Genomic DNA, 15,343 nt, shown 5'->3' on the forward strand with positions numbered 1-15,343 from the left:
GAAAGGGAAGCGCACCTGTACACACTTCTGCACCAACCAGAGGACGGAAGCTCCGGAAAGAACTTAAGGAAAGCATCACATCACATAAACTCTCCTTTAGAGCCCCACAGATTGTAACCCAGAATTTAAAGCTTCCTTCTTGCTTTGGTTATTAAAGAGAAGTTTATGGGTGACTTGATCGCTGTATATGAAGTTCTTTGGGAACATCCTTTTCCTCTCTATGGCTCTTCAAATCAAACACTTTAACAAGATTCACTGAAGGTTTAGATGAAAAAGATGAAAAAACTAAACGGCAAATTCCTAAATGAAATTTAACAGATGTTCATTGAAATAATAAAATACTCTTCCCTACTATTTTAAAGTCTATAGTGGCTTCCTCTCACCCACCCCTTCAAAGAGGTATGTGCATCTTTCATTCATGTACAAATGGGCAGACAAAAATCACACAGTCCCCTTGACTTCCCTCCATGACCCTGTCTCTCAGTCCACGCAGGAGGACTGGTCCCAGGAGGGGTGCGTGTCTGGTCCCAGGACAGGGAAGGGCCCCTGGGATGGGGAAGGGTGAAGTGTGAGACCTGCAGATCACAAGAATTCTACTGAGGGTGTTGAGTACGTGACCTGTAGATTGGGCATGTGTGACACAGGTGAACATGTTAAAACTCAGATGAAATAATATATTATGTTATGAATAAGGGCAAATTTATCTTCTGAACAGATTTGCTGGCATGAAGAAATTAAGCAAAGATTTTCTTTTCCCAAGAATAACCTTGATATCTAACTATCTTTTGCTGATGCACTGTCCTAAAGCACACTGCCTTATGGGTCACGATGAATGGGAGGTTGATGAGTTTTAACAGCCAGTGCCTCGTAGCAAAGCAATTCTCCTTAACAGAAATATCTGCAAGAAAACAACTTTCGTTAGTCAAATACCATTAGCACTGCAACAAAATGCAGTTGTCCAAAACCAAAACCATTTCTCTTCTGAGAAGCGTGTATTCCCAATTCACAGCTTTCATCCTAATGCCTCAGTTGAGGGGGTAAAAAAAAAAGATAAGGGATATCTCTTACTCCAGTAGAAAACAGCCACTTGGCCACTTTCCCGATACCAACGGCCTGCTGTGTGAGCTTTACGTTCCTGTTTTTATGGTGGACAGCATAAGAGAAGTGTAAGCAGGAAGCAGGGGGGTTGAGTCTGATTACGGGAAGGGGGTTATCACCTCCACGTGCTTTGTTTTCCGATTTCCGACACAGCCAGTGCTACAAGCTCTGGGAGGATTTTTACATCCAGATATCAACAGACTAGCTAAGGCTTGCTCCATTTTCAATAAAGGTATTTACTAGTTACTCTAGGTGATCTCGTGCAGGCAGCCCCAGTTCCCATCCTGCAGTTAGCATGGTTGGTCTCTACACAGAGTGAGGCCAGGTTGGTATATGAATGTCCAGAGACATCAAGATACATCAACAAGTAGCTTTTACATTTAAGGTTTTACCACTTGAAAATCCCCAAATGGCACTTGGAAACAACACCACCTCAATGTGTGACCTCTACACAAACCATCCACAGCCTCGCAGCCGGCGGGGAGGCGTCACTCGTTCACCTCGGCTGAAGGCAGAATCCTTCAGCACAGTGAAGGGCGCCTGTAAACCCCAAGTATTTACGGACACCTCCCCTGGCAGAACAGTCACTAATTTTTTACCATTAGTAGCTACCTCCTACTTCTAAGCAGCTCTGCGCACCAGCACATCTGCCAGCGGGAGCAGGAGGTTTTTGTCTCTGCTCTCAAGGTTCCGAGGCCAGGGACTGGAACACTTTTTTACATGAAATCTTTTCTTTACACAGGATGTTTACAGCTGGTTTTAAGTCAACAAAACAGTGACACCACCAAAATCTTGAACACAAAATAACTGAACTCCTGATCTCTTGCTCTTTGAAGTCCCAGCAGATTCACAGGGACTGAAGCATTTGGATCTGGCTTTTTCATCCAAACGCAGCCTCAGCTGGGCAGGTGCAGCTCAGTCACGTATCAGATTTGCACTTGCTTAGGCCTTGGCTGGAATTTTTTAATCTGTCTTTCCTCCACAGACAGTTGGTGTGTCAGTTATTCATGCCACATCCCAGTGGGAGCAATTTTCATCCTTCCTGAAGCCTGTTTCAGACTAGGGAGAAGGAGGGTGGGATGGATGAATTGCAGCTCACGTAATATGCGGTCCATGTTACTGCACACCCGTCCTTGAATCTGGCACCCTCACTCAGACCAGATGCTCCTGATAGCAGCAGCATTATCAAGGCGTACGGTTCTCCCTCCAGCTGAACACAGACAGCAGAACCAGCAGCCATTCATACCGGGCAATGAAGACATCATGTAATGATGCGGATAATTGACGCTTTTAGCACTTGCCAAATGCAAGACAAAGCTGGTCCTTCTGTTTATCTGCAATGCCACAGACACACATAAAACTGAGAAGCACAAACTTGTGCTCTGCTCACGTGAGAGGAAAAGAAACCTTAAAAGGCTTTTGTTTAGATTAGATTTTGGGGAAAGGGAGGAGGAAATCCTTCTTTCTAATTTGCCGTGACACACTGCCAGCCTACCAAGAATTTCTACAAGTGAAACAGTTCCCAGTCTCCCAGACATCCCAGTAATTGCACCATCAGTTGATTTCTTTCAAAGGGCTGCTCTCTATGTTCATCTAACCGCTGGGGTTTGCCTTACGTACCTGCAAATATCACCATCTGTTCCGCTTACAGGGATTTCCGTGCACTCTCCGTTGTCTATAGCCCACTGTTGTCCAGCTCCACAGCAGCTCTCAATCAACTCTTTTGTGGAACCTGTATAAAACACACACCCACAACTTTTAGTATGGAATGGATTGGGTTTAGTTCTGTTTATTTCATTTAGAAGATCTTTAAAATAACCATATTTCAGCCTTTTCTTTCTTTTTAATTTTCTTTCAACATTTCACTTGGTGACAATCAAAAAAAAAAAAAAGAGGCAACTGACACCTGCAGTATCTCAACATAATTGATCCTCTTGTAATGTCCTTCAGGGAGGAACAGCAGAAGCAAATTATAGTTTTAAGTACAATAAAAAACCATAACTGGTTTGAAGACAACTCTACCTTCGACATCTCTGAACAACAACAAAAAAAACCCCGAACAATCACACTTGGCCACTTAATGCACATTGATTCACGGACACGTAGAATGTTGCACTAGTTTTTACACTTTGCCTTGTGGATTTCCACTTCAGATGTAAATCTTCACATTACAGTGAAACATGACTTAAACTGGTAATGTCCTCCATGCCCACTGTACCGAACAGACTCGGGTCGCATCAGAGCTGGCAGAAACAGGACTTTTTTGGAGTCCATACAGAAGTTTACTTCATGATGGGAAATTGCCATGCTACCATGGTGCAAACACCAAATAAACGCTAGCGTAAACCAATCAACTGATGCTGGGGTGCCAGGAGCATCCAGCATCAAGATGTTACCTGCGACTGCTCACACAGTGGATGAGCTCCAGCCCACAAAGGACACGGGGGCTCCCCCTCCCCAGCTCATTGGTCCGCAGCAGAAGTGTCTGCTTTGGCAACAATTACACAGGTATCAGGTAAGAAAATGATCAAGAGGTGCCTTTTAGAGAGAGATGAGATGCATTTCAAATGCTCGGGGGCTGTGACTTCGCAGTACTGATATACATGTCAATACACTGCATAAAAATGGTATGTCAGCCCACCGGCCTCCAACAAAAGCCAATGCAAGTCAGCTGGTGAGATGGAGCAGCACCTGCTCTCTCCATTGGCTCATGAGAATTGCTCCTTTTAAAGCCATTTATATGGTTACACAGAACATTTTGTGCATTTTATTTGTATTTCCAGGCTAGTCGCTGGCATGGTTTGGTGTTACCATTAAGAGGAAACAAGACAAAACCACCCCAAAGTTGAGTTGTAGGAGACGTGTGGATGCACTGGACCATGGGTAGCTCTGCACCTGAGCACTCCTTGACCAATACTCAGCAGCCCACACTGCAGAAGAGCGTGTTTTCAAGAACCCTCTGCCAGTCTTTAGATAAATCCCTCCTGAATCAGTTCTCCTTATAGCAGGAAGGGGGAACCTCTTTCTCTACAAGGAGAAGGACGTGATCTGCTGGTCTGGCCTTGCACAATTTTGACCTGTCAGGGATTCACATTCAGGTGCCATCCCATTTGAACCGAGAATCTTCTCCATCTGCATGTTCACAGCAGCATTAGATGGCGGCTTCTCCAACAGGATGAAAAAATTAACAGAATCTTTTCTTTTGTCTGCCTTGGGTATACGGCATCAAGTAAAATATTTGTTCTTTGAAAAAACTGTGGCACTTAACTGTGAGACAGTATTAGAAATGGCTACAAGTCAAAATGTCTGCACAAAAAGAAATGCTGCACAATTCAGAAGGAACAGAGACAGCCTACGTTACCGGCACACTTCGGCTGTCCTGGATGTACAGCATTTATTCTGTGCTTCAAACAACAGTACAATAACTCTAGTGTCTTGTAGAGACAATCCTTAGACACCGAGGGTAAGAAGTTTAAGGGAAGTGTAGCGCTACCTTCAGTGTTAAAAATACTAGCATTTACACAGTAATACAAACCTTCTCAGCACAAGACTATTCCCTTATACTTGTTCCGGTTAGGAAACAGTATTACATGTTGGAAGCTGGAAAGCGCTCATCACCAGCACGGCTTGCTTTATGAAAAGGAACTAGAAAAATTAAACACATACAAAACATAGTGCTTGCAGTCATGAAGTGTCTGCTCATCTGAGAACCACGTTAAGAAACTGTATCTAACAGGAGGGAAAAGAGGGGGAGAGAGAAAGACTACACGTCCCATTACTGACCAAGAGAAAAATTTCCAAACTCCATTTCCTTCTTGGAAGGAACCCCTGGTAGAGTTAATTTCACACACTCCACAGCAGTGCCCTGACAGACCTGGGTTCGATCTGCTGAGTAGGGCTGACCACTCCGCAGCCAGACGCAGCACAGCGGGGGATAGCCGAACAATACAATTAAGCCCTGGTGCCAAGGACAGGCAGTACCGGCCCCACTCCTCCTACACATGAGCTCCCAGCCTGAGCTGCCTGTGGAGGCGAGGGGAGCGCCAGGGGCTACTGCTTCACCCCCTGCTCCAGCTGTGCAGTGGTTCTGCGGGTTTCCAACACCGAGCCCACACTCCTAGGTGGATGGGAGCATTAAGCATTTCCAAACCACGCTTCTCCGTGAAAATATTCAACTTTTTAATTACATTTTTCACTGAAAAGAGATTATAGTCTGTCAAAAAATACCTTCTTCATCCCTAACTTAGATAGATGGGTGAAAGGAGGAGATAGTAAGTGACCACACACTTGCTCACACAGCAAGTGACCACACACAGCTCCTCACAGTTGCAGCTGCAGCCCTGTGGCCTGGAGCACCGAACCCTGCACCACCTGCCACCTGACTGCAGCACTGTCCCAGCCCATCTCCGTCTTTCGATAGTGCATCAATCACCAGCAGCTCCAAAAGAGCAGCAGCAGTTTGGGCAGCTGACACCGAGAGGGAGAGCTGGACTTCCAGGACGAACCCCACCCTTTCTGTGCCCACAATCTCCAGTTGTGCCACTCCGATAAGTTACAAAGAGAAGGGGAGAGGCATCATGGCAAGTGAACCACAGAAAAATCACATGCAAGGACAAATCACACAGCAAGGACTGGGGATGAGGTCGTGGCACAGAGAGCTTCATTTCTACAAGTGCTTGTTTCCATGTTGAAAAAAACCCAAGGAGTGAGAAAAGAGGATGCACTTCACACTTTAGTAATTTTATTTTGTTTTCTTTCAGGGAGAGACAACCCAACCACGACTGGAAGCCACTGCACCCTCACCCTGTGCAGCCCAGCCCAGCTGCAGAGGGGTTTTGAAGACCAAAACCATTTCTACCCTCCCACATTCGTGCTCACGCAGAGGGCCCACGGCACCATACCAAACTGCGCCTGGACTTTGGTCTATGCAGCCTGACATTTGATGCAGCACACTAACGATGTTAAAAAGATACTCGAGTCTTGGAAGCCATATGATGTGTCAGAGTCGCTGCATGACACGAGACGGGTGGTATGTGCAGTTAAACTAGGCAGGAGATGCACCTGGTTCCAGGTAATTACGAAACTTTGCCACACAGGACCCTTTCAACACAGTTTTAATTCAGAACCTTGGTGGAAACTCCATTCATTTCACCCAGTGCTGAAACACGTTTGTTGCTACAGCATTGCTAGATTTAAAACATGAGACTAGCGCGGGGTTTACTAACCTATAGCACAGTGATCTCCACGATTTATAATTCAAATAAACCAAATCACTCACTCCTCACTAGAGACGCACTATTAGGTTGTACTGAAAAGCCACACTATTAAGCAGTTGTGTTTACAAAATACATTGCCTTTTGTTATGATCTTATGAATAATTAAATCTAGAATGCAGTTATAACCAAACAAACTATCGCAGTTTATCTCAATCAAGGAATTAGGAAAAACGAATAATTCATAATAGGACTCAGTTCTTAGCACAGATTTATGACATTTTGATTATACATTAGCACAAACAAATATATACAAGCAGATACACACACAAGAGTGAAGATCACTCGCTTCTATGCTGGATGGAGGTCTTTAAGCTCAAAAGTCAAACAGACTTTGAAACACTTAAACATTCAAGCAGAACTTTGTTTATGTGGGGCTTTCACGATATTAGCAGATTTAGAAGTAGATTTGCATCTTCTCATGGAAAACAACATCACTTTATTTGAGAACACCATAATCCTGAATATTTGTTATACTCTGTGTACCTTTGATACGTCACAGAGTCTCCTGTTAACAGATAATTTGCTATTTATGAATTTCTTCACTAAAAAAAAAAAAGTAATTTATTTCAGGCTGTACTATAAACCAGCATCATGTCTTCTCACTTATTTTCAATTTAGTAACTTATCTCCTACAATTATCGCTCTACATCACTCTGAAGATATGAACTGAAGTACATTTTGGCCTAATCGCAAAAGTTTGTGTACTGTCTTTTAGAGACATGTAGAATTTAATTCAAATATTTAGTGGAATGCTTTCCTCCCTGGAGAATTTTAACTCATCCTGGACTGTGCCTTAAAACATCATGTTGTCTCAAAGCCTGGTCCAAACTTGACTCATGGTGGGATGGCCTCCCACTGACTCCAGGTCACAGCAAGGTTTTCCATAGCCACGTGGTACCCACACAGCTTTTACATGCTCCTTCACAGCAACTTCACCCCTCAGCTAGAAAAATCTGGTATGGGGGCGTGTGCGTATTTTAAAAAGTTTAGCTGAAGCTCAAACATAACACTAAGGAAAACTCACAGTTAAAGGCTCCTAAATTATTTCACCCACTCACACAGTGAGCCATAAGTTTGTTAGAATAGCAAAGGAAACAAAGGGGATTTTCAGACACCCTCCTTCCCTTCCCCATCACACCCCCCCCCCCCCCCCCACGCTCGAACAACCTACTTTTGGGGTTTTTCAGCCCCCCTCCTCCCCCCCCCCATCCCCCCCCCCCCCCCCCCCCCAGTGTTCACAAACCATATTTTGGGAATGAAAAAAACATCAGCCAGCTTGATGACTGGTCAGGAAGGGATAAAATATTTCAGTTTCTTGCCAGGGCTTTTTTTAACAGCAAAGTGTCACTGATTTCAGCTTCACCTGAAGTTCCACTCCAAATGCTGAAGAGGTTTAACACCTCTGATTTCATGGGTTACCTCCATCCTCACTTTAGTTTTGCAGCTCTGCAGAGCATTTGCATCGATTGACTTAACTCCTGTTGTGCAAATTCTTTGGGCAAATGCACTGGCTCACTGGCTATTAAGCATGGTTTATCCACCATTCTCCTGTTCCAAATGTTTCTTTTACCTAAGCAGAACATGATGCAAGCAGCGAGCAGTGACCTGTAGACTAGACAATCCACCCAAGCCTTCCACCAGGAGTTGTATGTGATGGGTTCAATCTTGGCATCTTGGCCGTAAGCTTTAAAAGAATCACAATTTCATTCAGTTAGAATATACAATTATTTTCCTTTCTACTAAAATTATTACAAGAGCTGTGACACATTAAGGAGTCTTAAATCACAACTTTTATCTCCAGAGGGACACACATAGGCAAATGTGGTGCAGAAGCTTGGATATAGCCATTTGTTCCAAGATATAGGTAAAGTTCAATCCTGGTACTACTCCCAAAGAGTATGTGTGAGCCAGGGAAAGTCAGCGCACCGGGGTCCAGCTGAAACACAGATCACCGGGAGCATGAGCATCTCAGGGGGAGCATGATGTTGTCAGTCCCAGGCAGCCACATCTCTTCACTGCTGGCTTTAATTTAAGCTGTTAATTGCTGGATCAGCACTCACATATGAAAGAGACAATATTCATACCTCCAGAACTGAGCTGAGCTCTTGTTCTTAGGACATGTTATTCAGTTCTCGTATCTGAGAAAAATCATTTATCTTCCCCCAAACTAGAGTACTTAATCTTTGAGAGGGGGGTGTGACACTGAAAACCAATGAACACACAAGATCTTGCAAGGAAATGAGTTTGTGCGCTGAGATTAATTTTGATGTGGCACCTTCTAGAAACAAGGCACTCCATTAGGACGCATCTTCATTTCAAGGATCTTCTTGTCATCCATAGAGGAAGCTGACAGCCGTGACTCGCAAGCTAGAAAGTCATCTTGAAAAAAGCAGCTGCGCCAGCTGCCCAAGTCCTGAGCCAGCACTCATCAGCCACCCCACAGCACTCCGTGAAGCGGCTTCTCAGTCCAGCCTTGCCTGCGTGAAGGCCACCAGCAGCCTGCAACACATCAGGTCAACGAACCAGCCTCTGAGAGCACGTAATGAGTGCCCCCAGCAACAGCCACGGTGGATTACGGCCTTCCAAGTAGCAAAGCATGACAGCTAACTCCTGAGGTACCGGAGTACTCAAGCACTTTCCCACACCTTAGAAGAAAGCTGTAATTTGGTGTATAAGCTGATCCAGCAGCATAGGTTGCTTTTACCTGCTGCAACCACCCTCACTCACCAAAAACGAGTGGAAAAAGAATAGACATGGTATAGAGCAGTAAAGAAGTGGTTTCCACCACCTCCCCATGAGCACAGGGGGTCAAAGGCGGCACCAAAGCTGAGTGCTGCTTTTCCTGTCTAGCCAGTGCTCATGACTTGTTTCTCACTCCCGTATAAAAATCCCCCCAAAGCACCTTGAAAATACATATATAGTCATATATATGCCTGACTTTCCTTTCCAGCACATAGATTTCACAAGAAGCATTTGCTCACGCTGGAGAATCTCCTTATCAAACACCTGCCTGAGAACATAAACCCATATATTATGGCAAACGATGAAGAAGGACTTCACGGAACAACAATTAACTTTGATGGAGTTCTTCAAATCCTGAAAAAATACGTGTTTCCAGTGGGTCTTTTTTCTGCTCCAATCACTTCATCATTTAAAGCTCTAATAAATAATAATAATTAAAAAGTACTCTAGATTTATACCTTACTAGGTTGTCATTTCTTCTCAATAGTCTGAGAGGCTTTATTAAATTCCCTCATCGAATTTCACCATTTGGCTGGGCAGTGGAACATGTCCTTACCTTGATTTATCTGAGATGGCTAGGAAGACATTTTAATGAGTAAAGGTAAAGAGGGGAAGAACATTTATCTTGGCAAAGAGAGGGGAGGGTGACAACACAGCCCCAAAGCCAGCTGCTTTCACTTGAAACTGAGCTATCACTTACGTCATTAGGACTGGTGAAGCTTTCTTCAGGACCTGTTCCCAGATAAATTAGCATATGGTTTATTCTGTGCAGGTTACTGCAGGCTCCTTGAAGTGCCTCAGTGTTCAAGAGAGTATTTGACTCTAAATCTTGCTGAAATGAGAGTAGTGCCTGAGTGTTTCCATGATCCAATTGTCAGTTAGCTCATTGCTGGGTAAGGGGCTTTAACCCACGTGCCCTCGTTAGACTTTGAGGCTCCTCTCACCAGGAATAACAAAAGGAAAAGCAGCTTGCAGGAGAAATATGGGCTGAGCTGAGAGTTCAACACACATCTCATGGCTTCAATCCAGTACGTAATCCTTCTCTCCTCTTTTCCATCACCTTCTTCCATTCCTACTGGACTCAACTTGCCATGCCGCCACCACCACAATAATGGAAGCAAAGTCCATCATGCCTTTAACAGCCTGCCTTCATTTTAAACTTCATACAGCAAAGCATTTTTCTACGCTCTCCTACTTCCTCTGAAGTCACCTGTGTCTTTTTAGAAATCCATCCCACCACTCGCTCATTCAAGACGAGGTCCTGTTCTATTGCCTTCACTCCTTGGGAGGCATCTGCTTTCCATTTCAACCTGAAAACACTCTGTTTCCTACATTATTCTTTTTTTCATGAATTCCTTATGCTGGCTTGCTTGGCAAAACATAGGGAGCTGTGTCTGCCCAAAGGCATGATGAAAACCTGGATAAAACAAACTGAATGTTCTCATTTTACTACGCACTCTACAATAGAGACATACATCAACATAACCTCGGCCAGGAGAGTTTGGCAGGTCTGGTTCAAAGTGTGAATGAATAAGCAACATTATATTCCCTCTGGCTTTAGTACTGGGTAATCCTTGTAAGTCAAAACTTGTATTACCTGTGCCAGAGGTCAGATAATTCAGACTATGTTTGGTCTTCAACGTTTCCATGACGGCACCCTTTATTAGCTCCAGGTTGAAAGAAGGGGTGGGGATGGGGGCACAACTAAATAAATTCCTTTATCTATTTTCACCAGCTAAATTCCTAAGCAATTTCTCTTCCTGCCTTTTAAAAATTTGGCTCATTTGGATCTATCTGTCACTGAGTTTAAAGAGAAACAGGTCATACACAATCATCCTTCTATTAGCTGTGATAATAACTCAAAATAGGCATAACGTTTCTTGCCCTTCAGCACAGTCCTGGCTGGATTTTCCTCCTCATTGTTTCTTCCCCAGATATTGCACAGAGTGTATTTATACTGTCTATTAACTTTCAAAAGAGATGGGGGCTTTGGAAAGCCTAGTTCTGATTATCCTTGTAATTCCTGTCTAAGGAATTGTTTCTTGGGGGAAAGCACACTCTTTGCATGCTCCGTTTTGGGGCTAGTTAGATTCTTTTCTTCCAAGACAGCATCTCCACTGGCCCTCTTCAACTGTAAAGTTAAAATTAAGAGTGTTTATCAGGGGATGCAGTCGGGGACTGTGTCAAAGTGCTTGGGAAATTCAGGCAGGATCACAGAATCTGCTGCAACCCAGGTGTTTAGTAACACAATGTACTTCCAGTATGTTCTGAGCCAGTTACGGACTGAGCTGAGGTTGTAATGGGAATTAAATTACAGAAATGCCATTCCTTTAAAAGAAAAAAAAAACCAAACATAAAGAAGCAAATGGACATGTGTAAGGCCTTAAATTATCTTATGTGCTCCTCTTACTTCTGCGTGTTTATCTACAGAAAAAAATGCATTAGTTCCACTGCGTAATCACCCAGACCCACACACTGCAGTAGCAGCCATCCATCAGGCCACGTTGCTGCTTCAAATTTCAAGAGCAGTGGTGAAAAAGGTCTTTCTTTTGGACTGGGCAGACTGATCAAGGACAAACCAAGCTACTGTGGCACTTTGGAGTCTAATCGCTTAACAACATTAGATATACCTCATATAAAGGCATAATTCCATCTCATACCCATCCCAGTAGAAATGATACTTTTCTCTGAAGTCCCAAAGGGAGGTTGTCCATTTGTATCTAAACGGTATCTTCTTCGCTGGGGCACAGATTCCAGGATTAGATGCTGTACGCCCGCTGGCAGAGCTCACACGTGAGGGAGCTGGTTATGAACAGTCAGAAGAAGCCAACCCCAAAGTTCACTCGTCTTGCAGGCTGCAGATGTCAGCTTTTAGGTATTTGAGTTTTGCAACTTCAGTAACTGAAAAAAAATCTCAAAGCAGGTGACCAGTGCTTGATCTGCTTCAACCAGCCCAAATGCCTGCAGCACAGACTAAAAATACACACCCATAGCTGTGCTCCAGGAGAGCCCATCCAGAAACTGTTCACTGAAAAAACTCGAGTCATTTTGAGGGAAAAAAAGGGCCAAGATTTTCTTTCTCTTCATGACCAATTCATGCAAAATAGAAACCCAGTAAAATTCATCAGAGAAGTTATTCACCGTGAATTGAATGCTCATCTCTATTCAGAACATTACTGAAACAAACTGGGAAAATTTACTCACTGACTCATCCCCAGCTGCTCCTGTCAGCTCCTTTTCTCTGCTCCATTTCTCAATACGACTTCCAAAGTAAATTTAAATAGAGTATGTTAACGGAAGAGCAGCCCCAGCTACACAGACTCACACACCTTGAAAAGGTAATAAAAGAGAAGAGCACAGAGAGATCTTAAAAGTAAAGGTAAGATACACAAGACCATCAGCCAGTGACCCGTAACACGCCTCAGGCAACAGATCTCTTCCAGGTGAAGGATGTGCCCTCCAGCTTCATTCGGACAGGGCTGAGGATTGTTGACCAAAAAATTCTGAACATCAGAGGAAGGAAACCTCCCAGTTTCACTGAGTTTCTGATTAGTGCATAGGGATGCTTAAAGTGAACAGAAAAATTATTGCGGGGCTCCAGTCTTCCTTATTTGGGTACTCCTTGCTAGTCCTTGTCAGGTTTACAATCAGAAATTAGATAGTTTATTTTGTGACGTTCTGAAGAGCGCTCTCTCATTTCCTTTGGCTTTTCTTTATGGAGCTCTGCAAACAGTGCTTGTGCAAGAATTTCAGCAATAATGATTGTGGCCCAGGGCATAACCTGGATTAATGACAGGCTGGAAGAGGCGTTGGCCCATGGTCCTGCCTTGATCCGTTAGCCCCAAGGAGGTTAGATCCTCCAGGAAACACCCACTCCCAGAGCAGTTATTGTGAAGGAAATTCGGTGGGATTCGGTTGAGTCAACAGCAACAAAACAAACTTCCTTTTATCCTTCTCAAATGTAGGAGGAAATACTCATTTCAATGGGTTGATAATGAGGTTTAGAGAGTTTCAGGGGAATTTAGCAGCCAGGCGGCAGGAAATTTCTCTTTTGCCAGGCAGTATGCATCAGAACCAGAGCTGTTTGGAAACAAGGCTTTTCAATTCCCTAAGACATTAATGATTTGGAGCAGAAATTAGGAAAATGGTGGTTTTAACTTCTAAATGAAGCACCTTGTTTGATACTGTGACTGTGGTTTCACACAGGAGGCATTGGGTGGCTCATTTCCACTGCAGACTCTACCTCCAACTCAAACTACCTGGTCTCCCATAGTGCAGCTCACTGTTACTCCACTGAAGCCTTTGGCCACAATACACCAAGAGAAACACAGTGACACGAAGCGTTTAATTCCCTAATTCCTTCCTGTCAAAAATCTACACCCCTCAGAGCACACACACAAAATTTCACATTTTGCTTCAACACCATGTTCTTAACTAAAATTAGCACATCATGCTCGTATGTGATCATCAAGATTAATGGCATCCTATTGCATACTTGCAAGCACCGTTACTGAAGTCACCTTCAAACAAGGCAAAATTTGCAAATTACTGTAAACTATCAAAGAAGTGGATGTTTTCACCTAAAACTAGTGTTTGAACTGGTGCTCATGGAAGCCTACAAGGCCCTGTCTGCTCCTTTGCTAAAAATTAAAGCACAAAGCCCCTGAATATGTAGAATAACTATGAATGTGTTTATATTTAAGGAAGTCCTTAGTCCAGCAGCATTGATGAAACTTAGACTTGTCGACTTAAGTCCTGTATGAGGCACTGGAGGATCATGCATGACAGTGTTTCCTACAAGGAACATTCAACAAGTAACATCTGTCTCCTACCAAGTATGAAATAATCATAAGGACGTTGAGAATAGATCAGCATTTCATTAGCTGACAGCTTGTATCTGTCTCTACAGAAACTATTTCTTCAGCCATTTCAGCATTTTGTGGTTTTTATAAGCTGCAGAGACAGTCACTACACTTCTCCTTCTCAAGCGCTTATATCTACACCACTTGGAACAAGCAGAGACACAACTGGAATGCCTGAGCCCTGGTCCAGCTTAGCTGGAAAAAAAAAAACCTCCCAGGAAGGAGGTTTCTCTTCCTGATGCTGACCAGCTGGAGGAGGAGGACTCTGAGCCTCAGGAGAACTGCGCAGGCTCCATCATCCCACACGCAGCACCTGAAACAGGTGCGAGTTCAACCTCAGCTGGAATTCGATGGACTCTAGCTACACTCCCTACTTGGAATCTACAGCCCACAGCCAATTTTAAAGGCATTTATACTCCCGAACATATTTTACTTTGGAACCAGAGATGAAGACAGAGGAAAGGGGATGTCTTGTGAAAAACTCCAACTCCACAATTTAAATGTGTTTTGGAGCATTTAGGATAAGGCAAAAAATTCTAATGAAGGGTGGAGGAGTCTCTTCATCTCTCCCACAACAGCTCTTTACAGTTACTGACTGTAGGAGTCATCTGAAACAGAGTCATGAAAATATAAACTGAGGCAGAACTTCACTTACCATTTCATCAATACATTTCCAAAACCACAGGTTTTATTACTTGTATGAAAATAAGAGCCCACTTCTCTTTTTCTTTTTTTAATATTCAACCACCAACTGGGAAAGCAACATCCATTCTCACACAGCATCTGTTGAGGCTGAAGAAACAGAAGCTAGATAAGGGAGGACATGATGGAGAACAGAAGTCATTGAAAAACAGACCACAGAGGTGGTGTTAGAGCCCCATGTTTAAAAATTAGATTCTAATTGAATCAAAGTATTGATCAAAGTATCAGGATGGTTCCATTTCTTATCCAGGTTTCTGGTTCAAGTCAGCTGGTGACAGGTGAACACTTAGTTCTCTAATGGAGGCTGTTGATAACAGGATCCATACAAAGCACATCGTGGTGATAGAAACCTCGTGGGAGACGTACAAGAAAGAAACTTAGAGTCTGTATAGAATCATAGGATGCTTTGGATTAGAAGGGACCTTCAAAGCCCATCCAGTCCAACCGCCTGCAGGGAGCAGGGACATCTGCAACCAGAGCAGGTTCCTCAGAGCCCCAAGGGCCAACCTGACCTGGAATGGTGCCAGGGATGGGGCTGCTGCCACTTCTCTGGTTAACCCAGGCCAGGGTCTCAGCACCCTCAGTGTAAACTATTTCTTCCTCATATCTGGTCTGAATCGTCCTCTTTTAGATTAACCCATCACCCCTTGTCCTGTCCCAACA

At 43.7% G+C, this 15,343-nt stretch overlaps 1 protein-coding gene across 1 annotated transcript in view; it reads right to left on the reverse strand.

Annotated features, from left to right (window-relative positions):
* Positions 1-15,343, reverse strand: part of FBLN2 (fibulin 2) — a 73,999-nt gene that overhangs the window by 29,715 nt on the left and 28,941 nt on the right. Inside the window, exon 2 of the mRNA XM_010136333.1 lies at positions 2,719-2,830. Coding sequence (XP_010134635.1) covers positions 2,719-2,830 — 112 coding nt within the window. The remainder of the gene's footprint in view (positions 1-2,718; positions 2,831-15,343) is intronic.

This window comes from Buceros rhinoceros, unplaced genomic scaffold (assembly GCF_000710305.1).
Source record: "Buceros rhinoceros silvestris isolate BGI_N320 unplaced genomic scaffold, ASM71030v1 scaffold9475, whole genome shotgun sequence".
Lineage (NCBI taxonomy): Eukaryota > Metazoa > Chordata > Aves > Bucerotiformes > Bucerotidae > Buceros > Buceros rhinoceros.